This window comes from Delphinapterus leucas, chromosome 12, assembly GCF_059928025.1.
Source record: "Delphinapterus leucas isolate spDelLeu-1000000601 "Yukka" chromosome 12, BTC_Dleu_Yukka2, whole genome shotgun sequence".
NCBI lineage: Eukaryota > Metazoa > Chordata > Mammalia > Artiodactyla > Monodontidae > Delphinapterus > Delphinapterus leucas.
The window spans coordinates 46,678,610-46,706,096 of NC_143140.1; the positions used below are offsets into that span (position 1 = coordinate 46,678,610).

General features: G+C 37.0%; 1 protein-coding gene and 1 non-coding gene across 5 annotated transcripts in view; one reads left to right on the top strand and one right to left on the bottom strand.

The window, feature by feature from the left end:
• SESN1 (sestrin 1) overlaps positions 1–27,487 on the bottom strand; it is a 105,930-nt gene that overhangs the window by 18,109 nt on the left and 60,334 nt on the right. The window contains exon 1 of one of the 4 annotated variants that reach the window (XM_022553991.3): positions 3,383–3,636. The exons of the other annotated variants lie outside the window; for them this stretch is intronic. Within the exon in view, the coding sequence (XP_022409699.1) occupies positions 3,383–3,484 (102 nt within the window). The 5' untranslated portion in view covers positions 3,485–3,636. Of the gene's footprint in view, positions 1–3,382; positions 3,637–27,487 lie in introns of those variants that run through there. 4 annotated transcript variants of the gene reach the window in all.
• Positions 21,751–21,863, top strand: LOC115802057 (U12 minor spliceosomal RNA). The gene has a single exon (XR_004022438.1). It is a non-coding gene; the product is annotated as a U12 minor spliceosomal RNA (small nuclear RNA).

Sequence of the window (27,487 nt, forward strand, 5' to 3'; positions counted from 1 at the left end):
ATACTGTCAGGAAGCAGGTCATTGATTCCATCTAGCCTTCCACAGCACACAAATTGAGCTCTAACTTATGGGAAAAGGACACAGGTGACAATTATCTTGAAAACAGCCAGGAAGTCTGGTTCTAGAGTTGGTGTCTTTAATTAATTACTCTCAAAAGCTCCTCTTTAAGAGCTTTTGAGGGACTTCCCCAGTGGCGCAGTGGTTAAGAATCTGCCTCCCAATGCAGGGGACACGGGTTCGAGTCCGGTCTGGGACAATCCCACATGCCGCGGAGCTACTAAGCCCATGCGCCACAAGTACTCAGCCTGTGCTCTAGAGCCTGCAAGCCATAACTACTGAGCCCGCGCGCCTAGAGCCCATGCTCTGCAATGAGAAGCCACCATAATGAGAAGCCCACGCACTGCAACCAAGAGTAGCCACCACTCTCCGCAACCAGAGAAAGCCCGCGCACAGCAACGAAGACCCAATGCAGCCAAAAATGAATAAATAAATATTTTTAAAAAGAGCTTTTGATACTTAAAGGTCTTTTTAGATACCATTATTATTATACAATAGTATTCTTGATTTCTAAAGGGGTAAAAGTTTCAACTTTCTGGAAAACTCACTTTTGAAACACTTCCTAGTCACATGACAAATTAGTTGCTACCCTATTTTCTAGCAGGTATTGATTACAAAAAAAAAAAAATAAGGCACTGCAGGTCTTCAATGGTGTGATCGTAAGCCAAACTAAGTGCACTTCATAACGTCCTAAAGGTTCCTTCAATTGTGCCTTCATATGTACCTGTAAGAAACTGAATTACAGACTTTGAACAAATTTTGGCCAATCTAAATTCAAGGAGGCAGAACTTGCCAACGGCAAATGGCCTTGTTGTGAAGCAGATGTAAATGCTAACCACAGCACAAACCTCACAGGCTCTTGGTGAAGGTGTGGCTGGGAAATCTAACATGGGAACTAACAGTCTTCTCCTCTCAACAGTCCTCCTAATCAGCATCTTTGAAGACATAGCAACAGCCTCTGCCATCACAACACTGCTGCAAATCTCTGACGCGATATCTGTTTCCTCTCCAGTGTATACTAACACACTAATTTTCACAGTATGAAAATTCTCAGCAAATGTTGACAGTACCACAGAATGACTAATGTATGTAATGTATCACTGTATGAATCTGTGTTTATGAATTTACTGTTCTAATCAGATTTTTCAAATTTGTCAGATACATTTATGAATCCATATGAATATCTTTAAGCAAAAAAATGAACAGTTTGCCACAAGTGCAAAATGAGAGCATTTGTTGGCTTACAGTGTCTATCTACATGCAAAACTAGTTGAAAAGTAAAAATGATTAGATCACTTGAATCATTTTATTTTTTCTCACTGCACTTGGTACATTATTAAACTGTCTAGATGTCTTAATACTGATAATCACAATAATATTAATTTTGATATTTTAAAAAATTACAAAAGCAGTTCTGTTTGAAACACATTTCAACAAGGCAAAAATATGCTGTGTAAAAATTCCCATCCCACTCTTCCTTATTTATGAGAATCATTGCCTATAGCTGGGTGCTAGCCTTTTGACATTTGAAATTTTTAAAGAGAAATGAAGAAATCTAGAAGCATTATAAAGAAATCTTCCTATTATAACGACATGTACTAGTGCTTCTTCTAAAATTGTCATTAACCCTTTTATAGGGAATTTAGAAATACTCAAAGTTCAGGTACCTCTTTTTCCAGTGTCTGGTCTTCTATGAAATACATTCTAGAAAAATAAAAACTCACTGACTTCAAAGTACTGGCTTTATAAGGCTGACTTAGGCCATATGTGTGCCCTATACTTTAGTCAGGAGTTCCATTCCTGGAAAGGGTTTAATTTAAAGGCACTGTGGAAGCTTGCTATTTGAAAGAGTCATGTTATTAATTCTTTTGTAAAGTGAATAGTTTTCCTATAAAGCACTACTTCCTAATTTATCTTCCCACATGTTGGAGGTTTTAAAAATGAAATACAACTATACAAAGGTTCCTGGTGTCCCGAACACAATCCCATAGGCTCTGTAATCAATGTGCAAGCTATTGATAAAATGTATCTGTATCTTCCAGTTGACATGGCTATATTTAGAGATTCTAGATCTGGGCAAAAACCAGGATTCTGCACACAAATACCACCAGAAATAACAGATTCAAGCACAATGATTGAGGTCAAAATGAGAACAAATCTGTTACGGCCTGCAAACAGAAACTGTAAATTCTATTTCAACACTTTCACACTCTTTTCTATGATAAAGTTTCAAAGCAACAGTTATGAGACTTTTTTTTAGGTTGTATTATCTGGGAACAAGGAGCACATTATGTATCCATGAATGCTAAAATCTAGAAAAAGCATCTGGTGTTCTATAGCCTTCCATGAATGCTAAAATCTAGAAAAAGCATTTGGTGTTCTACAACCTTCAGGAGAAAGTGTCTTCATTTAAGTTTATATGAATATATGTAGTATATCATGGTGTAGACTCCATTTACAAAAAACATATATATACATATAAACACTGAGTCATTTTAGTGGGCAGTAGAGAAATTACCTCGTATTTACATTTCTTTAAGTCAATACTTAAAACATTCTGATTTCAATTTTAATTACTATTTCTCTACCTTCTCCCTTGCCACCTTTTGAATTAAAGCCTTTTAAAGTTTCAAATTTGAGTTAAAGGTGTATTAGTAACTCTCAAATGGTGCCCTATTTGCAGCCACTTAGGAAAAATACAAAATGTTACAATTAAATAGCTCTTTCTGAAGGCCAATTTAGACACAAAAAGGGATAGTTTAATACAAGAGTAAACGCTGTGCATAACGTCATAGAGCTGGCAGTACATACTTATTCTAGGCAACATCATTTTTAACTGTCCGAAATATGTTTCTTTTTCTTTCCTTTTTAAAGTAGGGTCCCCGAATAATGTGTTTTGACAAGACGCTGAGGGGGAAAAAAATCCACAGGCTGTTCTACCGTGAGACTAGAGTTTGTTAGGTTTCTTCTGGCTTGTGGAGACTTGTACAGAAGACAACGTTATTTACGTTTCGGAGACTTCCATTTAAATGACCGAGGCAGCTGTCCCTCCCAGCCGCAACATTTTCTGCCCGGGGACGACTCTCGGTGGCAAACGCCCCCCCCCCCCAACTGGCCGCCCCTTCACCTGAAGGGCGCGGGCCAGCCTGCGACGCCCCGCCGGGCAGGGCGGCCGTCCGGGCGGTAGCTCCAGGGGCGCCCTCCCCGGGGAGCGTTCTCCGAAGCTGTTAGGGTGCGAGGGCGGGGAAGCGACGCGACCTCCGTGCAGCCCAAGCAGTTGGCCGGGTGCCCGCCCGCCCACTTGCCCAGTCCCTTGCCCTGGTACCTCGTCCTGGCCGCGGCTCCCGCCACACTGCTTGCAGCCCAGCAGCTCCGAGACGGCCAGCGAAGCCGTATACGCCTCGTTCGCGGCTGTGGCCAGGCGCATGTCGGCGTGAGGACAGCTGCGGACGCGCAAGGGAGCCGCGGCGGCGCGGAGGAGGCGAAAGCTGGCCGCGCTGCCAGTCGGCCTCTCAGCTCAGAGGCTGAGCGCCTCAGTCCGTGCTGACGGCCGAGGCAATGCGGGGCGGGGCGGCGCAAACAAACAAGACACGCGGCCCCGCCCCCTCCGTCACTCCGCCGAGTCGGCGGCCGCGCGCGCCAATGGGGGCTGGCAGCGCCGCGGCACCCCGCCCCCTTGGCGCTGAGGAGCGGGCCCTGGCGGGGGGCGGGCTACGCGGCCGGCCGAGAAACAACCTCTAGGGAACGAACTCCCGCGAGGAGCTAATCCTTGGGTCGGAATGGGCTCGGTCCGCCGGGAGGTGTGCGTGCACTGCGGCTGGAAGATGCAGCGCGAGCCGTCGGGTTTCAGTTGAAAGGCAAAAGTGTCCCTGTCCCAGCATCAGCAGCCGAAAGCTTGCCCTCCCTCCACCCGCTCGGGTCCATTTACCTAGAGCCAAACAGCAACCCACCTCTAGGCTGACCCCGACACCACCAGGAGGAATCAAATTCGCTTCACATTTTATGAACTTTTGAAATTTCCCTTTCTTTCCAATAATGGCCCAAACAGCGCTGACTGGGCCGCAGAATGAAGAAACAAGTAGGGGACCATGACCCATATTCAGTGTAAAATTATTTTCGGTAAGCTATGTAGAAACTATAAATATCACTCTCCTACACAGATAAGCCTTGGGAGCAGACTCTAAATTTTTTTTCTTCACAAGTATATTCGAAAGCTTTAAAATTTGTTTCCTTATAAGCGCCCTAGGTTCTAAAGAAAGAATCTCTGAAACCTGATGAGGAACGTGAGAAAACAGGTCATAAAGGAACACAAATAACTGACATTGTTGGATCTGGAACACAAATCTCTCAAGTCCTGTGTCAACACTATTTCCTTACAGGGCTCCATTAACTTCTTTTTAAAAAATTAACTCCTAAATTAGGTCTCTTTTTTTGCATGTTTGCCCCGTATTTTCAAAGGCTTACATGCTCAGGTTAAAAAAAAAAAAGTTGGAACATTCTGATAGAAGGAAACAAGCAGAGTTTAAGTCAATAATACTGACAGACACAGAACCAGGGCTCATAAATGAAACTAAGTTTCAGTCTTAGGAGTGAGGTTACAATGTCTCAGAGAAAACTGAGTTACTCTTTGAGTTCTTAAAGTGTCACATTTTAAAAGTAGCAGGTTAAAAATGGTTACTTTTTATTTATCTTCTCCAGATAAATAAAATGATGTTATATGTTCTCATACACTGCTTTTGTAAATTGCTAAAACACCCAAAATATTTTTACTGGTCAAGAAAAGCAATTTGAGGTTAATATTGACATAGAAGAAAAGGTTACAGAGACGTCCAAGCTCTCTTCCTCCGAGCACAGCCACAAAAACAAACAGTCTAATCTGATGCCCACTCAGCCACAAACACACAGGCAAAAATAAACCCAGTAAACCATCCAATCTGCAGCAATATGACACCCTCCAAGATAAACTGGTTGTAGATGAATAACGTGGAAACATAAATGGACTTGATGTAGGGGTTGTGAGCTATAGAGCTACTTAATGAGGGAAGTATGTGAAAAATGACTGGCTCTAGAAGAGTTGAGCTGTGATTTTATTTTCTGGAAGGAATAAAATAGTGGGGGTTAGCTGTCTAGTAGGGCATAACCTTGTCTGTAACATTAAAATATCATTTACAAAATGGAGAATGTTTACCTTTCTATTTTCTAATGAGAGGCAAGAAAAAGCATGCATTTAGCTAATGCAAAAATGGTTTAAATGCAAATTAGAACTGCAAACTGTGTATACGCATGTGTATATATACATATATGTGTGTATATGTGTGTATATATATATATGTTCATGTTTGATACTTTGTGCTTGATAAATATTTATTGAAGAAACATGTTGAAATTGAATAGGAAGCTCCAATTAGGATTTTTCTTTCTTTCTTTCTTTCTTTCTTTCTTTTCTTTCTTTCCTTTCTTTCTTTCTCTTTCTCTTCCTTGCTTCCTTCCTTTCCTTTCTTTTTCTTTTCTCTCTCTCCCTCCCTCCCTCCCTCCTCCTTCTTTGAAAGTTTCAGTTTATTTTGATGCTGCCTTATATAAAAAGAAAAATAATTTTAATATATTCTAATTCAGTCCTTACTGAGACCCTTTCAAGCCATTAAATGTCAAGGTTCCTTTATGGTTTCTATAAAGACTGACTTAAGGTCTTCAAAGAGTACTGATTTTTGCTCTTTTTGATAGAGCAGTAACTGTGAATTAGTCACTCTCTAACATAAAAAAGCTGCCTCCAAATAAATCTATTAACCAAGAATTCCAACAACTGTATTGACCTGCAAATATCATTGTGTAGATCTCACTTCTGGAAATGCTTTGTTCCAAATCATTTAATAAAAAGTTTATATTTTCCAAAGATTTCACTACGTGAGTAGGCCAGATGTCCTGAAGGTGCTTCTCCTAATGAATCCCCAGTGCTGAGCATGTAGTAAACCTCCTGAGCACCGATTAGTAATTGCAAAGGACTACATTTTTGATATTTACCACAGGCTATCATTATAGACCAGCAGCTATTTACAAAATCTGCTATTTAAACATTTCCTTTCAACATTTTTTTCTTCGATGAAGAATCCTGACATCTAATCCAAGAAGTAAATCTGAAATATTTCCTTTCCTCTAAAAATGTTTTGGGAATTCCCTGGTGGTCCAGTGGTCAGGACTCCGAGCTTTCACTGCCAAGGGTGTGGGTTCAATATCTGGTTGGGGAACTAAGCTCCCACACGCAATGAGGCACAGCCAAATAAATAAATATAAAAATGTTTTGGTAAACCTACTCAAACTGTGGTTTTTGCATTTGTCATTAGCAGGAATGGTCTCAACTCTAATCTTCTCAAGAACGAGATGTTACACCCATGTAAAAGAGTGGTGTCAAATGACTTGATCTGAGCAGAGAGCTATGTGGCATTGAGAGTCCAGACGTGGCCTGGTGGTTCAAGATGGGCTTCCAGAAGGAAGAGATATCTGAGCTAGGGGCTTAGAGGATTAGTAGAGAGGCCTTGGCAAGAAAATCGGGGGAGTGTTTGGGAGAGTAAAGACAGAGTTCTAAGGCAAAGAAACCAGCATGTGCAAAAGCCCACAGGCAGGGGAAAGACTGAGAGTGGTAGTCCGTTAGGAAAACTGAATAAAGGAAGTTCACTGGGGTCTAGAGCACAGGGTATGGAGAGTAATGGATGAAGTTTAGGTAAAACATAAACAGTAAGAAGGGACCTTGTTTAAGATTCATTAAGGACAATAAATTTCATTCTTTTTTTTTTTTTTTTTTGCATTACGTGGGCCTCCCACTGCCGCGGCCCCTCCTGCCACGGAGCACAGGCCCCGGACGCGCAGGCCCAGCGGCCATGGCCCACGGGCCCAGCCGCTCCGCGGCATGTGGGATCCTCCCGGACCGGGGCACGAACCCACGTCCCCTGCATCGGCAGGCGGACTCCCAACCACTGCCCCACCAGGGAAGGCCCAATAAATTTCATTCTTAAGAGTAGTGTGGAGTTACTAAAAGTTTTAAAGAGTAGAATGACATCAAATTTGCATTTCAGCTAAGGTTTAGGCAAAACTAGAGGCAGGAAGATGAGCTAGGAAGGCTGCTGAGGCAATTCTGTCAAGACAAGAGGGTGATATGAAGAACAATGGAAATGAAACAAAGTGTAGGGATGAAGGTGGATTTGTCTCTCCAACATGATAATAAGTTTCTTGAGAAAGGAAATGATGCCTCATACTTTTGTTTTTGAAATTTAGGAGATAAATCTCAACTTATATGCTCTCCTGACCAAACGGCTTCCCTAAATCCATTTGACTTTAAAAAATATAGTCACCTAATGAAAAAGAATATGTATATTTTAATAGAAAGAATACTAATCAGGCCAAAACGTATAATCACACTTTCATGGACCACATATTAAATCTTGAATTTTCTCATTAACTAAAGGAATTAAAGTACTATAGATTTGTAGATCTATTCTTTAGAAATTATATTTAATAACTGGTTAGATACACATAGCCATGATTTTAGCCATTAAACCAAAGAACTCCTTTAAGAGGGGGAGTGGGATTTGTTAGATTTATGTGGTTTAAGCATTCTTGAAAAAAATGCCGTATTGTCATTTAAAACATTTTTACTTGGAATGAATGCTGGTTTTTAAGATTACTTCTGCTTACTAATTTTGTCAAGATTTTTCTCCTCTAGCTGATATCTTCCTGTTTTTTTTTTATATATAGCTTGCCTGCTAAGCACTTTTTTCCTTTCAACATCATGTTTTGGGTATGTTGAGATCCTTCTAGTACTGAACATTAATTTTATATTCTCTTATTTGTCCTCTACTTTTTCACTTCTTCAATTTAATTTTTAGAATTATATTACTTATAAAGGAGCAAGAATGTTGACAAATCTTTGCTATCTTTCTCTCCTTTAGGGTTTCTTCTTTTAGAAATGCACAGTTTTAAATTTCTACATAGGGTTTTAGAAACAGACCATCACTCATATTTGTAAACAAGTAGTATTCCAAATAGTGTCAGTGGTTTTAAATTAGAAAATCACTTTCCCTCAAAGAATAAGCATGTTAAATCATGGTCAGGTTTTCCAGGCTAATGATAAGACCAATATATCAGACACTAAGAACTTTACACTTATATGGCAGATACAATTATTTCTATTTTACAAATTTGTAAAACAGAAACTCATAAAATATTGGTAACTTGTCCAAGGTTGTAAAAGTAGTCAAATGCAGACTGAGATTAGAACCTAGGTCTGTCTGAATCCAAAGCAGCAGAAGCTGGGCTGCTTCCTTTAATGAATATTTTTAAAATGTCAATAATGGTATGTTAGCTTAAGTTCTTGATTCTGATGGCAAGAAAAGAGGGCAGCAAGAAAGAAAAATGTATCTCCCTTGCTCATACTCAGGGTGAGATCTGGTTTTAAAAAACAGAAAAGAAAAAAGAAATCATGGAATGAGTGGTCTTGTTCTTTGAGAGCTTCTCTCCTCTATTTCTCTACGCCTGTCATTCCTCTCAGTGTCTCCCCAGACCTTTGGTAACTTCATGCTACACAAAGCTCCCTCAATAGAGTTTACCCAACTTCCTACCTGCTCCTCACATTACCCCTATTCTTCTTAGAACAACTGGTAGGTATTAGGAAGAAAACAGGCTTCTTATACTAACTCACACTTATTATATGAGGGACTGACATCTCATACTAATTTATTTATTTATTTAGTCTGTCTCAATAGAATGTAAGCTCCATAAAATCAGAATGTTTGTCTTTTTTGTTCACTGCTGTATTTCTGATATCTTAGTGCCCAGCACACAGTAGACCCTCAATAAGAGTGTATTGAATGAGTGAACTCCACAGAGATGTTTCCATTAAAAAAAAAAGAAGCTTAACTCAACTGAAAACTTAATAATGAATTTCAAGTTCAATATTCATATAATAAAAGATATGGGCCATCTAGACAAACACTCTTGGAGGCTTTGGGGTCACTATTCAGGCAGACAGGCAGGCTCTGCTTGGGAATCAGCTTGTCCTTTCCAGCTCTACCAAGCAAATTCTGTTTTTCATAGTCTCTTCCCATCTTCCCCTTTGGAACCCCAGATATTCCCAAGCTCCTTTGATTTTTCTGTTCCTGTTTTCCTGCACTACCAAGATAGTGGCTATATAGGTTTGGGCAATGGCACATATGGCTCGCTTGTTAAGTCAGGCAGGTACTTACAAGTCAGACACTGCCTGTATACATACCATAGTTTGACAAATTCATGAACATTTTGTAACCAAGTCTGGCTTTAAACACCCTGAGGCTTCTCTAAAGTGAAGTGACCGTAAAGAAAGTGTTGAGATATCAAAGTTAGGTGGGAAAATTCATTCATTACGACTTTTAGAAGCTAATTACTTTTCAGCATTGTTGTTGAAGTAAATAAGAAGGAATGGATTTAATCTGGAATAGGATGAGGTTCAAGAAAAAGGTGAGTGTAGTGGGAAACTGAGAGTTAGGTCTTTATCCCATATGTTCTTAGGAGTTACTGAAGGTTTTAAAGAAGGACAAAAAAGAAATACCAACTCAAAAAAAAAAAACCAAAAAGGTAATGGAAGATACTTAATGTATGACATGTTCAAGTAGAAAATATTTCTCAGGCTGTGCATATATACTGTATTGTATTTAAAATAGTTTTTGAACATAGGCAGAACACTCTATGACATAAATCACAGCAAGATCCTTTTTGACCCACCTCCTAGAGTAATGGAAATAAAAACAAAAATAAACAAATGGGACCTAATGAAACTTAAAAGCTTTTGCACAGCAAAGGAAACCATAAACAAGACCAAAAGACAACCCTCAGAATGGGAGAAAGTATTTGCAAACGAAGCAACTGACAAAGGATTAATCTCCAAAATATACAAGCAGCTCATGCAGCTCAATATCAAAAAAACAAACAACCCAATCCAAAAATGGGCAGAAGACCTAAATGGACATTTCTCCAAAGAAGATATACAGATTGCCAACAAACACATGAAAGGATGCTCAACATCACTAATCATTAGAGAAATGCAAATCAAAACCACAATGAGGTATCACCTCACACCGGTCAGAATGGGCATCATCAAAAAATCTACAAACAATAAATGCTGGAGAGGATGTGGAGAAAAGGGAACCCTCTTGCACTGTCGGTGGGAATGTAAATTGACACAGCCACTATGGAGAACAGTATGGAGATTCCTTAAGAAACTAAAAATAGAACTACCATATGACCCAGCAATCCCACTGCTGGGCATATACACTGAGAAAACCATAATTCAAAAAGAGTCATGTACCACAATGTTCACTGCAGCTCTATTTACAATACCCAGGACATGGAACCAACATAAATGTCCATCATCGGATGAATGGATAAAGAAGATGCAGCACATATATAGAATGGAACATTACTCAACCATAAAAGGAAATGAAATTGAGTTATTTGTAGTGAGGTGGATGGACTTAGAGTCTGTCATACAGAGTGAAGTAAGTCAGAAAGAGAAAAACAAATACCATATGCTAACACATATATATGGAATCTAAAAAAAAAAAAGAAAATAAATATGTTAAAATAAAATGGTTCTGATGAACCTAGTGGCAGGACAGGAATAAATATGCAGACGTAGAGAATGGACTTGAGGACACGGGGGTGGGGGGTGGGACAAAGTGAGAGAGTGGCATGGACATATATACACTACCAAATGTAAAATAGATAGCTAGTGGGAAGCAGCCGCATAGCACAGGAAGATCAGCTCAGTGCTTTGTGACCACCTAGAGGGGTGGGAGAGGGAGGATGGGAGAGAGGCTCAAGAGGGAGGGGATATGGGGATATATGCATACATATAGCTGATTCACTTTGTTACACAGCAGAAACTAACACAACAGTGTAAAGCCGATATACTCCAATAAAGATGTTAAAAAAAATAGTTTTTGAGGAGCTGGATTTCATCTGTACCTAAAAACATATGTGAAAATGCTTTTTAAATTCTCAAAATGCTTCTGTTTGTGGGCACAAGGCAATAACTGGTTTTAATACGTAACCTATAATTTTACGTCCAAGGAATATATTGGTCTGGCATAATATAAAAAATTATCTTCTCAAAATAGATTAAAATCAAACCTAATACCTTCAACTTATCCTGAGCCCACAGACTTCATGGAACTGAATTCTCACGTGTTTACTTCCTTTATAAAACTGAATTTACCCACAGTTAAAATGTTTAGGCTAAATGCATGTTAGTAAGTCACCTGCTTAATCACGTCTGAATTTTGAATGTTTTATTCAAACTAGAGATAATTTTAATTCAAAGAAACAAAATCCTAATGACAATATTCTAAAATCTTTTAATCAAGTTATTTTTTGTTTATAACAGCTATCCTGACCTCCCTATCCATGCCCCCTCACGATGATTAGTACTACCAAGCTGTGAATACAGTTCAACAACATGTGCTTTTCTAACAGCTCAAAGAACCCCCCACTCAGTTCCTTTGTGATAATCTTTAGTTGTAGGTCCTTTAATCCTTTAAACCACCTTCTTTCTTTGCCTCCTTCTGAGATCTCTTGTTTTTCAAGAGGGTATTAAGTTGTAGATCCTTAACCTCATCACAAAGTACAAGGCCACATCTACAAACTACTTGCATATTACTAAGCATTTTAGAAATTAAATGCCATTCACTGGATTTTCTCATCTGTTCTTCTGCCCTCCAAAATCCTCACTGCACCTCTGTGGGTCATGTTCCCCTCTGCCCGAAGGATGTGGGTACATTCAGGGCACTGTAATTCAACAAATATATTTATTTTCACTTACCACTACTATCTCTCTATTTAGCTAAGAATACTCAAAAAAAGAATGCAACTTTAAAAATTATTTTTTGTTTTGTTATATGAGATTAAGTTTGAACAGAATTCAAGATCATTTCATTTGTAGTAATAGAAAATCTGATTTTCCTAATTTTGGGCAATTGAGAAACACTAAAATAGGATTTTATTCAGATATTACAAGTTGGAGAAGGTAGTACTCTTTTTTAACTTGTTATATCTCTAATTTTAAAAGTATGTTTCGGCATAGGTTTATGTATGGATGTCAGTGCTATTATTTTACCAATTAACAGAAATCTTAATAATACGTAAACCCTTCAGTCATTCATTATTTATAAATATTTACTGAATGCCAATTATATGCACTTAATTTCTTAAATCCTATGAACAAGCAGAAACATCTTAATTTGAGATTGGACATCTATTTTATTTAGACTTAAACCTCACATAAGTCATACAGATTGGCAAATAGATTGGGATTCTGTCAGGAATCATTAAATAGGGAGTCATCTACTAATGTCCAACTCTGAGAAAAAAAACAAAACAACAAACAAATAAGAAAACAAAAACAAAACCCCAGAAGGTATGGCAATCTCTTAACAACCCTTCTAGTTTTAGTCCCCTCAAATTTAAAATGAAGGGCAAATGAACTTCATGATCTCTCATACTTTACTTCAGCTCTAAAGTTCTACTCTGTTAATATAATTCCTGATTTTATCAAGAATTAATATGCTTTACGCTAACTGGAACCTGGCTTCCTCCTACACCAGGCTTCTTTGTACATTACCAGTGATTTCAGAATTGTATTTCTTACAAGTACTTTAGAGATATTATGAAATATTATATTTGAGCTTTCTTTTTCAAGGTAACCTACAAACATCTATAAACAGTAAATGCATTGGAAACCACCAAAATAATAATTTAGATACTGGAGTAAATAAAGCTTCTTCCATCATCTCTGTGAGTATATGTTTGAACATTCTTGTAAATTTGTCAGTGGCGAGGAAGGGTATAGTTTGTGTGTTCTGGCCTTCTAAAAAATTCATGCCTGCCTGCATCTGCTTGAGTAAAACTACAGTAGTGAGTGGGCTGCTACAGCATGTAGGTACTTTGCTGTGTCAGTCCAGATTTCTCTGATATTATGAATACAAGAAAATACAGAAATACTGTAACTATAATCCATAACCCCTTTATTTCAAGTTTGTTTAAAACATAAGCTCATTGTTCTCACTAATTGGCTTGATAAATAATTTAACTTTACTTATTTGAACTTTAAAGAGATCATTTATTAATAAAACACCAGTTTTAGATATTGTATATAAATCAGAATTCTGGTAATACTGTTTCACTAAAGACTATGTGGACAAAAAAAAATCAGTAACACATTTGAACATCACTGTTTTATATACATGCCACATCTCCTGATCTGTACACTAGAACTCCCAGTAGGTTTGGAGAATCCATGCTAGTCTGTAGCTCCCTATGTTGTTCATCCAAGGCTTGAGTCAGGCTTTAAGGCTCAGAGAATGTTCCCAGGATTTCTGCTGGTTCTAGAAGAGTGTCGGGGAAATCTAATTCAAAGTCTCATTCCCATCAAGGCCAAATAGAGCCTTAGAGAAAAGGCTCTTGGAATCACAACAGTTCAATTATGGTTTACTGAATTACAAACCAAACTTGACTTCCAGTAGAACTTTTATTTAGGCTGTCCCGGATTTGGTCTATAACTGAAAGGACTGTCAATCCTTCTAGCCTTTCTCCAGAAAACATGAATAAAGTCAATCTCATCCTTCAGTGACACACATGCCAATACGATCAATAATAGCTTTTATCCTAAAACACAAAAAGGTGACCTAATAAATTCTTCAGTGATGCACTTTGGAATTGTTATTAACAATAAGGATATTATTGATATCCAAATAATCTTTTGTGTTTGTAATAGGCAGGTCTTTAAATAATGTATTTGCTCTTTACAATTAGAACGTGCTTTAAATGTCAGAAAATTCAACTTTCAAGTATTCAGCCAGATTAAAAAAAGAACAAACCACTGTACTCTAATTTGTGCATTACAAATGTACAATTAAAATCTTAAAACCTTAAAATACTGCACTCTAAATTTACAAATTGATGGGTTAAAAAAAAATCTAAACTTCAAAAGATAGCAGACAAAAGTATGTGGATCGGAGAAAGAGCAAAGCAGAGTCAAAAGCAGCAGGATACAGTTCAAATAGGTCACATTCAACTTTTGACTTTCCCGAAGAACAAAAAACAAGCTTAGCAACAGTTTTCAGCCAATCAGAAAGCAGACAAACAGGTAAGGACTCAACCGATCCAGATACCAATGCAGTCCAACCTTCAGTGTTTTTTTTTGTTGTTGTTGTTTTTTGCTTTTTTTAAAAAAATTATATAGTGTCAGAGCAGAGCACAAGTTATAAAACAGGATAGACTGTCCTGGGTTAAAGAAAGATAAAATCTCTTCACCAACCCTAAACAAAATATATCCGATTTTAGTAATGTAGTGATAATTTTGTTTACATCCTTATTGTGCCAGATCCTGTATAAAGTTATCTTTAAAATATTTGGGTATTTGTAATAATATATAGAATTTTGCGGGAAATTTTCTTTCTTGTCTGTGCATAGAGGATAAGGGTAGGAAGATGTATAAGATTCTTCTCTTCTTAAATTACCTAATACTCAATTTCTAAAATTCACGGGGGATTGGTGGGGGGGACCCAATAAGAAAATGCTACAGTGCGAATCCAAAAAATGTAAATATGATTTAAAACAACCACATACAAATACAACCTTCAAAACAAGCAAACAACAAATTGTACAGTGCCATTCTATGTAATTTTTCCTCCTTATTTCTATCACTCAATACATATTCTTGAGAGAAGTTTTCTGAGGATTTAGAAGGGATTTTCAAAGAGTTACAGATTTCATCATTGTAATGTTTAGTGCAAACCTCAGTATTTGCTCAAATTGACAGTGTTACTTGCAATAGAGACACAAAAACACTGTGAAACAATAGTTAATAATTTTCTTCATTCTGCTTTTGGCTTGCCAAATTTATAAAGTATTCTAAAGCAGTTTCTAATATTTTCTGTAAAAATCTTCAAGAACCACCTTTTGTTTTTTTCTTCAAGTAATGCTTAAATCATTTGCTAGTTTTAGTTCCCTAAAAAAAAATTACTTTAAGCAGATCAGCTTGACTTGCCATATCATCAATTATATACTGAACTTACCATGCACTAAAAAACATAAGAGATTTGCTACTGATACTGTAGGGTGCTGTCAAAAATGTATATATGTATACTTCCTCTCAATATTTCATTGTATTCTATACATCCCTAGGAAGGTAGGGGGAAATTAAACAAATATTTGGAGACTAACTCTAGGTTTTATTTATTGGTGATATCCTTACCTCATCCTTTTCCTCTATCCTCAAATGTCACAGATAACTAAGCTATGCTGTGTCAAGAAAAAAAAGTATTTTCAACACATCATTTGGGAAAGAGACACTCTACATCAAGCTCGTATTTTCCTTGGTCTCTTAAGCCTTAATAATTTAAAACAGTATCCATCCAAATATTACTGAAAGTTTCATCAATTACTTAACACTTATGTATCTATACACCAGGGATTGGTTGTGTATGTTTCTGTTAAATTCATGAATCTCTATATGTATGGATATATTGGGCCTATTTATTCAGTATTCATTCAACCAATATTAATTAGGCATCTACTATCAGCCAGACATTTTTTTTCTTCCCAGTCCACCTTCTTTAAAAACAATATCCATACCTTCTTCCTTTCTCCACCTTCTTATAATTTCCTTATAAGATCCACCTACTGTAGTCTTTTTGCTCCTAAAGGGACACTTGGACTGAGAAATGCCTTAAACTGCAAAGGCAAAGAGGTACAAAGGGCTTGGAAAGCAGGATTCTGTGTTATGCAAAACACCTGATTGTTATCGTGGCACTTAGGTAACTGACTGCCGGTTGATGGAGAGCTTCAAAACCAGTAACTCAGAGTTTTAGTCAAAGATTTTTTTTTTTTTTTTTTTTTTGCGGTACGCGGGCCTCTCACTGTTGTGGCCTCTCCCGTTGCGGAGCACAGGCTCCGGACGCGCAGGTCCAGCGGCCATGGCTCACGGGCCCAGCCGCTCCACGGCATGTGGGATCCTCCCGGACCGGGGCACGAACCCGTGTCCCCTGCATCCGCAGGTGGACTCTCAACCACTGCGCCACCAGGGAAGGCCAGATTTTTAGTCTAAGATTTGATTTGACTTTTAGTCTAAGATTTGAAGTAGATAGATGCTACACTTCATGGTTGCAGATTTGGTAATATTAACAGCATAGCTAACACATATTTTAGTTAGTATGTGTCAGGTACTCTTCTAAATGCTTTACATGTTTGAACTCTTAACCCTTATAATAACCCTATAGGTAGATGCTATCTTCATTTCAGAAATGGGAAACTGTGAGACAGAGAGGTTAAATACCTAAGGTCACATAGCAAGGGGCTTGAGCAAAGGTTAGAACTTAAGCCTGTCCGACTCCAAAGGCATGTTCTTTCTACTATACCATGATGTTGTCTGATAGTTTCCTTTCCACTGTTACTATTCCAGTGATTGTATGTCCATTAGGAAAGCGGCCAAGGGACCGTGAACTTTTCTCTTCATCCCTCCCTATCTTCCCCTGTACTGTTTTCCCTAAATCTCTTTTGTATAATTGACTGTTCACCCCACCCTCTGTGACCACCCAAGTCATTAGAACATCATCCCTTTCTAGGAAATCTAGACTGACTCCCCACTGAGCCTACTGCCAGAATAAGAATGCTCCATAACATCTAGAAAACATAACATTTTATGTAAAAGAGAAAAATGAAAACATAAATGAAGACAAACTGGCACACAATCATTAGAGTCACTTTAACAGACTTAAAACGTAAGAAAATATGGTAATTTTTCTTAGTTGTTAAATACTGTATTGCCTACACACACACACACACACAAAAAGTAGAATTCAGAGTGATTTGGTAGGATTAAATCTAATGATTATTTACACACACACCCCTTAAAATGTTTTCTTTCACATTTGAAAATCAGTAATTTTGGACAAAATAGGTGATTATTATACACTATTTATATAGTAATATCTCATTATACCTGAATTGACTCGTTTGACAATCTCAAAAAAAGAATCTAGAACAAGTAAGAAAAAAAAAAGTAAAATAGATGGTACAGAGTATATATACCAAAGAATATGTACTGTACTCAGAGGAAAACCTTTGGTTTACCTCTCTTAGACACAATTTACTTTTATTTTGTATAAAATTACAAAAAGCTTGTTTATTTAGTTTCTAATTCCACAGTAATTTAGAAGGAAGTAGGGACTACTACTGTTTACACTGACAGAGAAAGAATGATAGTCAACCATTTGATCAAGGAAAGAGTCAGAAAAATTCTAAAAAAGCAGAAATAAGAACTTGGATAGTACAGTAGTAGGCCATTTACTAAAAGTGAACGGCTTTTTTTAAGATTTTTTTTTTATGTGGACCATTTTTAAAGTCTTTATTGGGTTTGTTACAATATTGCTTCTGTTTTATGTTTTGGTTTCTTGGCCATGAGGCATGTGGGATTTTAGCTCCCAAACCAGGGATCAAACCTGCACCCCCTGCATTGGAAGGTGTAGTCTTAATCACTGGACTGCCAGGTTAAGTCCCCTAAAAGTGTACTTTGATGTAATAAGCCTTAAGGAGCTCTGACAGCACCACTCTCTGACAGATTAGGGTAATAGCTAACCTCCATAATAATGATTCTTACTCATGTTGTAAAAAACACCTACAAATATTTCTATAAGAAATATAATTTAAAAGGTATGGCTAAACCGGCAAAGTAACAGCAATCCTCATAAGTCAAAAATGGCCAATAGGAGGAATCCAAGGAGGTAGGGATTACTGATCCTGGTAGCTATGAATCCCCAGTAACCTAGAGCAGCAGCATAGGGAACAGATGACAAACCCTAGGACTTGGGAAACTGGGGGGTGCCAAACCCCAAAAGGCTAAACTATCATTGAAAGCATTAACTAGGAAAAACACCCCATCTACAAAAGGAGGTAAAAAATTTGCCTGTTTCAACTTCTGCTCTTGGTAGAAGGGGTAAAACCTCCTCTGAAAATTTATAAGCACAAAGTGGCTCACATATGAGGAGCTGGGGCCTTAAATCCCTTTATCTACCTGATCTTAAAAGAAACAATCAAAAAACAAGGCAAGGATTCGGTTAAAGTGGGTTGGTTATGTCCCCCAGGCTCCAGTCAGAAATACAGATTATCTCTGAAGGAGATAAAATTCTGATGAATGTGAGCTTACAACAATAAAACATACCATGAAAAAAAGCACCATTAGTGAGGTCTGAAGAAACAATAATCACCTAAGACCTGCAAGACTTAGCAGGTGTTAGAATTATAGATGCAGAATACCAGTTTAATATGTTTCTTAAATTTTTAAAGGAAATTGAAAGTATGGATGAGGAACAAGAAACCATCAAAAAATAACCAGATTTAAAAATGAATCCAATACAGACTTTATAATAATTGAAACAAAATTCAATAGATAAACAGTGTATTCAGCATAGATGAGGAGAAAATTATTAATAAACTAGAAAGTAAATCTGAAGAAATAATCCAGAATGTAGCACATAATACAAAGAGATGGAAAATATGGAAGAAGAAATAAAAAACATGGAGGATGGAACAGAAGGTCTAATATATATCTAATTGGAGTTCTCGAAGGAGAAAGGCAATATTCTAAGAGATGATGGCTGAGAATTTTCCAGAACTGATTAAAGACACCAATCCTCATTTCCAGGAAGCACAATGAATCCCATACAGAATAACTGAAAGGAAATATATACCTTGACATAGAGTAAAACTGAAAAATTCCAAGAAAAAGGGAAGATCTTAAAGGTTATCCAAGAGAAAAGTCAGATTACCTACAAAGGAAAAACTAAACTGACAGTCTAATTTTTAACAATGGAAGCCAGAAGATCTGGGGGAATAATATCTTTGAAGCACTGAGAGAAAATGGCCTTTCTTGAATTGTACTAATATATGAAACTATCTTTTAAGAAAGTGAATGCAAGAAACACATTTTAAGAGAGAAAAAGTAAGAGTCTACACCAATATATCCTCACTGAAGTAGCTTCAGTTCAGGGAGAAGCAAAATGATCCCAGTAAGGAAGTGGAAAAAATGCTACATGTCAACAAAGAAAAGGTTCTTTGTACTTAAGATTTTCAATTCATGTGTAAAATTCTCATCTAAGTAGGATAGTACATTCCCTAAGGATCTTAGATAGGTTTGTATTGAACATATGTTTCCATTTTATTTTCTTAGAGTGGAATGGCCAGCTCATATAACAAGCATAGGTTTAACTTTCTAAGGAACTGCCAAACTGTTTTCCATAGTGGTTGAACCATTTTTACATTACTGCCAGCAGTGTGTGAGAGTTCCGGTGGCTTTACATCTTCACCAACTCTTAGCATAGTCAATATTTTTCATTTCAGTCAATCTAATGGGTGTAGTGCAGCGGTTCTTAACTGGGGGTGATTTTGCCCTGTTAGAGTAATTTGACAATGTCTGGATACATTTTTGGTTTTCACAACTGGTAGGTAAGTCAGTTGCCACTGACACGTACCTGCTAGAGGCTAGGGATTCTGCCAAACATCCTAAAACATACAGGGCAGCCCCTCACAACAAAGAAATACTTGGTCCAAAATGTCAAGTGCTGAAATTGAGAAGCCCTTGTGTAGTAATAATGCATTGTGGTTTTAATTTGCATATCTTGGATAACTATCAATATTGAACATTTTTTAATGTGCTTATTGGTCATTTATATATCTTCATTCATGTGACAATTCAAATCTTCTGTTAATTTTTTTTTTAATTGGGCTGGTTGTCTTCTTGCTACTGAGTTGAAAGTGTTCTTTATTCTGAATACAAGACTTTGCCTGATATATGTGTTGCAAATATTTTCTTCTAGTCTATGTCTTGTTCTGATGATTTTCTGCTACATTAACTTCAGACAGCAAAAAATAAAGTCATCTTTCTTCCAGAGACGAGAGCAGGTAGATATTGAAGACAGGGTTAAATAACAGTTTTTCTTTGGTATCCTTGGGTCATAAAAAAGCACTTCTTAAAAAGCAATATTAGTTGATGCCACATGGAAAACTGGGCTGCACATACCATAGAGACAAAGAGAATCCAATACTTAAAAATGATTCCCCCAATCCTAGGATCTGGCAAAAAACAAAGACTGGGCCATGTAAGCAGTGTGTTGAACAAAGAGGTACTTTTAAAAAGTCCCCAAACTATGCTTATTTGTATCAGAAAATAATAGTACCACCTAAACATGCCAAAAAATCTGCAGATGAAGAAATGAAAAAATGGTACTGGAATCACACACTGGTGCCTATCGGTGACATGAGAGAAGGTATCTTTGAGCTGGGTTTGAAGATTACCTTGAAAAATGTACATTAACTGTCTCATGTACATTTAGAGTCTAAACTGTTCACTTGATAATCGTCTAAAATTCTTACAGTTTCAAGACTACTCTGAAATAGAGATTTAGTGTATGAAAATGATTTTAGGATACTTTCTATCCTCTCTGCTTAAGAAAATTATTTATTATAGAACATTTGCAATAATGTAAGCAGTAAATGGGGAACCAAAGTAGCAAAAATGGTCCTGAGTTCTATAAGGAATTTCAGAGAGCTACTATTTCTAAAGATTATAGAGCTCCGTGTCCTAGATTTTTTCCCTAGCTGTTGATGACTAAAGACACTATTAGGAACAATGGAAACCATGGTTTAAAACACAGTAATTGTACCGAAAAGGTGGTCTCCAGACTAAATGCACTTGATTCATGGCAATTTTACTTTTCAGAACAATTCTTATGAGTAGCAGGGATGATTTTGCTTTATTAAATATTTTTCTTGAGTGTGAATTATTGCCTAAAATGCCATGAATACTGAATTTATTTTTTATTTTTATTTTTTTTTGCAGTACGCGGGCCTCTCGCTGTCGTGGCCTCTCCCGTTGCGGAGCACAGGCTCCGGACGCGCAGGCTCAGCGGCCATGGCTCACGGGCCCAGCCGCTCCGCGGCACGTGGGATCTTCCCGGACCGGGGCACGAACCCGTGTCCCCTGCATCGGCAGGCGGACTCTCAACCACTGTGCCACCAGGGAAGCCCTGAATTTCAAATGTTGCCATTTTTTCTACCACTTCCCCTCCCCCGTAAACACTCCTTTTCCCCAATAACAAGCAGATTTGTCTACTCTCTGCTTTTCTTAGTAAGGAAGGAAATGTTCATTATTTTCCTATATAAATTTGCATTCAATTAAAGTCTATTTTCCTGAGCTTCTTCAACCTCCTCAGTAAAGTTCTTAGATACAGTCAAAGACTGACAAATAATGTAAGTTCTTAGATAGTAAGGTAACCAACAACAGTATGTTGGGTCCCTTCTTTCCCCCTAGTATAAGTGGTAGGTAATAATTAATAAAATGGCCTTTTAACTTGGTCATAGCTTTCCCTGACACTTGGGATTAGAGGCATGTGTCAAGCAGGGAAATGAGATGACTGAGCTTTGATTTTAGAAGATTAGGAGAAACTTCTAGGATGGTCTGAATTGTGGGGAGAAGCTAAGGGGAGGTAGACTTTAAGACAGTGTAATGGTCTAGTTAAGGGGTAACTGGATGTATGCCAGAGTGATGAGAGTAGAAATAGAATGCAGGAGACATACTCTGTAAAGTCAAGAAGGCAGAATCTTAAAATTTGATTACGAATGCCTTAAACTTATCAGTAAGGAAAATGAGTTGAGGTGATATCTGAATCCTCACTGCTAATGTGAGATGAATTTTTGAGTGGGTAAAGGTTGCTCCTAAGGTGACCTCCCCCCCCAGCAAATTGATTATGAATTAGAAGAAAATTTATTTCCCAAGAAGCCTTTTGCTTCTTTCCACTTTGTATCTAAACAAATACTGTATAAGGCAAAGGTGGTGGTGTCAAAGATGGTTTTGATGAGATGCTTATGGATAAGATACTGAGGTTGCTTTTATTTGTTGTGACTGTTCACTTATGGACAGATGCCTCCAGCTGTTTTTATTCCATAATGTCCCTCTGCAATTATCTTTAGAGCTTAAAGTAGTATGATTAAGTGAAAAGAATCAGTACTTAAAATGAGAAGATCCTTTTCTATGTCGATACAAGGTAACAATCAGATAGATTATACTATTAAACATTTATAAAGAAGCAGCAGTAAAGTATAATGACTAGAAGCATTGGCATTAGAGTCCAACAACACTGGGTTCCAAGGAAAAATTAAATCTCTTTTAGCCTTGATGTCCTCACCTGTATAATGTGAATAATAATATAGTGACCTTAGAAGGCCAGAGGATTACATGAAATCACACAGTGACTGGAATAATAAGTGGTCAGTAACTATTAGCTCTGAGAGCTACACAGTAAGAGCTACAATACATCGAACCAGCAGTTCTGTCTTATTTAAAATATAAATTAAATAACTCTTTAGCACAGCGTTTGTGAAATACTCAAATTTTACTCATCCTTTTGGTGTGTGGGGCTTGAACAATGTGCATTTAAGATTAAAATTATTAGGTATCAATGTACTTTTTAAAATTTAGTATTTGGAATGCTGTTTCTTCTAATTACAATGTTTACTAAGTATCTGCAAATAATTTAATATCAAGCACAACCTAGCCTCAACTATTTTACACATTAAAGGAGAATCTATATTTTAAAAACAATACAATATTGAGTGTTTTCTATAACAACTCTTTGTCTACCTTTTATTATTGATATTTTTCCAAGAAAATCCATTGGTCAATATGGTAGAGATGGCTAGTTGTCCCTAGTGCTGATTCTCTGCTTCTTCTATGGTTAATAAAACCCCAAATCTTTAGTTGGGTATATTGCCACTCAGAAAAAAGATAAATTATCTAGCTTTCCTTGCATCTAGGTGTGACCAAGTTGGTAAGCTTTGGCCAATGTGATTATAAAGGGTAATGGAGTGTGCATAATAAATGTCACTAAAGTGAGGAAGCATATGCTTATTCTCCTAGTAAATTCTTCCTCTATCTGGAATGTGGATGTGATTCTGGAGCTACAGTGGCCATCTTGGATATCTATCTTAGAGATGAAGCCACATCTTGAGGCTGCTGGAAAAACACGGAAGGATTTGGGCACCTGATGATTACATGGAGCTTCTGAAGCAGTCCTGGACTGCCTTCATTTACATGAGAAAGAAAGAAACTGTCCTGTATAAGAATTATTATTATTTTTTTTAAGAATTCTTATATTGAAAAAAAAAGAATTCTTATATTGGATTTTCTGAACTGGCAGCCTAATGTAATCCAATCCTAAAAAATACAGACAAAATGAAAGCCAAAATTTAAGCTCACTTGTTTTCTTAATAAGTTTGTTCTCAACTTATACATGCCTGGTCTTTTTATGTCCCCTTTCTTCTTATTCCTACTGTAAACTCCTGGACACCTGTAGACATTACCTTTGATTCATTTCAATGGTGTTAAGGGAGGGAGGGAGAGGGGGGTGAGTTCATTCAGCTGCTCCACCACTACCACAGTTATATTCCTAACCTATTCTTTAGTCTACCCCCACCCACTCTAGAGTCTATTTTGCTCTTCATCCTAGAATTTCAACTCCATAAAAGAACTGTCCTCAAAAACAGCATTTATTTGTTCATTACCCACTCAACATATTTTGAGGGCCTACTGTATTCTGTTAGTTGATGAATAAAACAGACCCTGACTTCAGAGAGCTAAGTCAGGCAATATTTTAAAATGCAGATTGAACTGTGTTCTATTATTTGTGTACTACACCTCTATAGTCCCAAATTTTACTAAAGGATCAAAGTGAAAGAAAGTGAATGTAAAAGATTGGGAGAAAACAGATATATGGAGAGGGAGCAGGAAATAAGGAGGTGTGGAGGAGGACTCTCAGGGACAAAGGCAAGATGTAACCGTATAGCAAAGGAAGAAGGAGGGAGAAGGGAAAAGAACACACATTCAATAAATTTTACTGGGCTTCATATATCCTTAAAACCTTTTTCATGTGTTAGTGATTAATAGGGACAAGCTTATTGTTAAACTTCTGGAACCTTTAGAGAATAGCAACCGCCCTCCTTATTATTATATCTGCTGTTTGCATTGCTAGAAGCAAAGACCTTCACAAACCCTCAGAAAGCTCCCCACTATTCCTTCCCAATCCCAGCGCCTATTTAGAACTTCTACCCCTTCTCACCTCTTACTGGAACCTTCTTCTACCAGTGTCGCCTGAGGAAAGAGGTGATTCAGTAGAATGGGGGGGGGCAGTGTTGTTGAAATCCCCAATCAAAATTTAGGTTTAATTTTCTCACACAAACACTGCTATAATAGAATATAACCATCATTTTTGCTACTAACTTTATTGTTTGGCAATAGAGCACTTAAAATTGGCTTTTATGGGTTGTTTTTAGGATTTGCCAGAGTGAGAAAATAAGTTCTAAGTTTCAAATAATTAATATGAATTTTAACTTTGGATTGTCGTCCCACTGTGAGACATAGAAAACCTGAAAATCATTCTTTGCCTAAAATATAAAGATGGTGCTATTGCTGGCCACATGGCTCCAGAAGAATGAAAAAACAAAACACCCAAACAATTCAGCTACTGATGTTGGGATTTTGGTGCCTGTTGTTGTTGCTTTTATCTTAGGTGAGGAAAAATGTATTTATTAAATACTACTAAACAAGTCTGTGACATTTAGGTCTTAATACTCTATAATATGACATTATGAAAAAATTTTTTTCTTAGATTGTGGTTTTAACACTTCACAAGTAGTTTCTTTTCCTGTTAACTTTTCAGACAACTCTGCTTAAGCTTGAGCTAAATACCTGGAGGAAGTGCTACCACAATTTTAGCTTTCTTGTTTCCAGTTGAGCAGTATTATTCTCAGTATTTCTCCATTAGGAAAGTATCATATGTTTACTTTCTAGCCTAATAAAACTGCTCTAACCTAATAAAAATTTTTGTAGTATATAAAAATTAATATGAAATAATTATGGTAAAATAAACAATTATAAATCTGAAACAGAGAAAAACAGGAACACTGTCCCACCAGTACTAGCAAAAAGGCTTATAGGATGCTTAAAAACTTTCTTTGGCTTTTGTTTAGCACCTGAGTCAGGAAACTCAGGGTCCCTTGTCTTTTTCTACAGGGTCCCTGTCCATAACATGCAGCCAAAACATAACACTTGTTATATTCCTGATACAGCATAAAAAAGCAAGAAAACATTCTAAGTAGTAAAGACAGTCTTTTCCTCCCCCATGGACCATAAGTCCAGAAAAACAAGTTACCTCATTTATAAACCATGCTATTTAAGACTCTGTGATGCAACAATATTGCACTACTCTTTTCTATAAAAATGCATTCTTCCAATTAAAATCTTAGCTCAAATGTTGGCCAGCAAAGTCCTAAAAATCTAGTTTTTTTCCCTCTTATTCTATCAAATTGGATTTAGGGAACAGAAAAAAGTATGTTTTTATTTCACACAGTAAACATCATTAGGCTCTAGAAACTATAAATCTCTACTAATTGGTATCTTTGCATAGCAGTAGTTATGGCAACCTTAATTCATGGGGATGACTTTGAAGTACTGCAAGATATTAAAATCCCCTCTGATTAAACAATGCAATTATGTATCCAGCATCTAGTCCACATCTGATATAATAATCATAGATTTCAGAGCTAAAATATTATAAAATAAACTGAGTGAAGCTAGAATTGCAATTTGGAGAGTGTCTAAATACAAATACTTTCTATAAATGAAAAAATTGAGAAGCAGAGGTGAAATACACAGTTTTAATGTTGATGTATTTATCATATTATAGTGTTGAGAAACTTGGAAATCTGTGTGTAAAATCAGGGCTGGTCTTAGGATTTGATAGAATAAATGGCTGCTTACTTGGTGTAATTTTAGAAGTGCTATTACCAAAAAAAAAAACCACATAAAAATGTGTCACCCAAATTTTCCCTCAGAGATGGAAATAGTAAAATGATACCTAGTTGTCTTTCTTTTACATATTTAGTTGAGGTTTAATAATGCCTATAATTCTATAAGCAGATTAATTCCATTATTTTCTGTTAAAATGCAAATATAAAACTCATATAAAAGAAAAAACTCAAACTACATAATGGATTCAAACCTTACATAGGCATGTAAGGTGAAAACCATGTAGATAAAATTATCCTTGAAAATCTCCTTTGAAGGTACCAGAATGAAGACAGATAGTCCACTTCTTAATAAGTCCAAAGCAGACATTTTGTCCCTCAGTATTAGAGCTGATGACTGTTTATTTGGTTCAACACCAGTTGGAGTCATTGGCTTGTGTTTAGGAGGCTTGTATAAAAAAGGCTTGTGTAAAAAAAAAAAAAAAAAGTCTTTTAACACTTGAAATACCCTCAGAATGGTGAGACGCTCACTCTATGAGAAGTGATCAGGAACTCAGACCAATGGAGAACATAGCAGATTTCTGTTTCTTATTTTACACTCACTCAGGGGCATATGCTCATTGAGTATAATGTTAGGCAGAATTGCCTATGATATTTATATTAAAAATACATTCTGCCTCACATTGAAAATTCTTTTGATGAACAAGAATAGTTACATTGGCATAAGTTAAATGTATGAGTGATGTAATTCCATTGTAGGGGTCAGTTTTTCCTTAAGACCAGGTTTTGATGGCCTATTAGGGCAGTAGAGAAAAGAACAGGTTCTGTGTCTGTGAACAAGGAAAGATCCCATGGCAGGTGGGGAAAGACCATGGTCAAAGATAAATTTTGCCTACTGCACAAATTTGTTTAGAGTATGGATATGCATATGCTGCATAAAACCTTTAAGTCACAATACCCCACTAACCATAATATCCCACATTCTCAAACATGACAGATAACTGAGAATTTACTGTAATTTCCCTTCACTTTTGCAAATAGTAACTATTAGTGTGAAAGTATCATCTTTATATTTTACTGTTTTCAGTTCAAGATGAGGCTCAATTTTAAAAAGTTAACTTGGAGGTGAGAACATCAAATTCATAAAACACAGTGTTGTCTTGCGGCTTTTCTACTAAGTACTGCCAGCAAGTGCTGGCTTCTTTATCTAGCTAAGCACTGCTTAAGTGTCTAAAGTGGGAGGGGTCATAGTCCTATCACTAGTAGTAAAAATCCTAAGTTACTAAATTATATAGAGACAATTTACATGTACAGAGTCTAAACTGGTTGACCCAAATAGCAAAATGAAGTTGACAGAAATGGTAACAAGTATTTTCATGAATTTACAAACTAAGTTTCTATTAAGAGCTCTTTTGGCTACAAATTCAGTTTTTCAAGAAACTTGTTGATAGTCCTCTTTCTCCTAACTAGAGTATTGTTCATGTAGAAAATACATTAGTCAAGTGAATTATTGTGGCCTCAAATCTGAAAAGGAAACAGGGATGGGAGAGGGGAG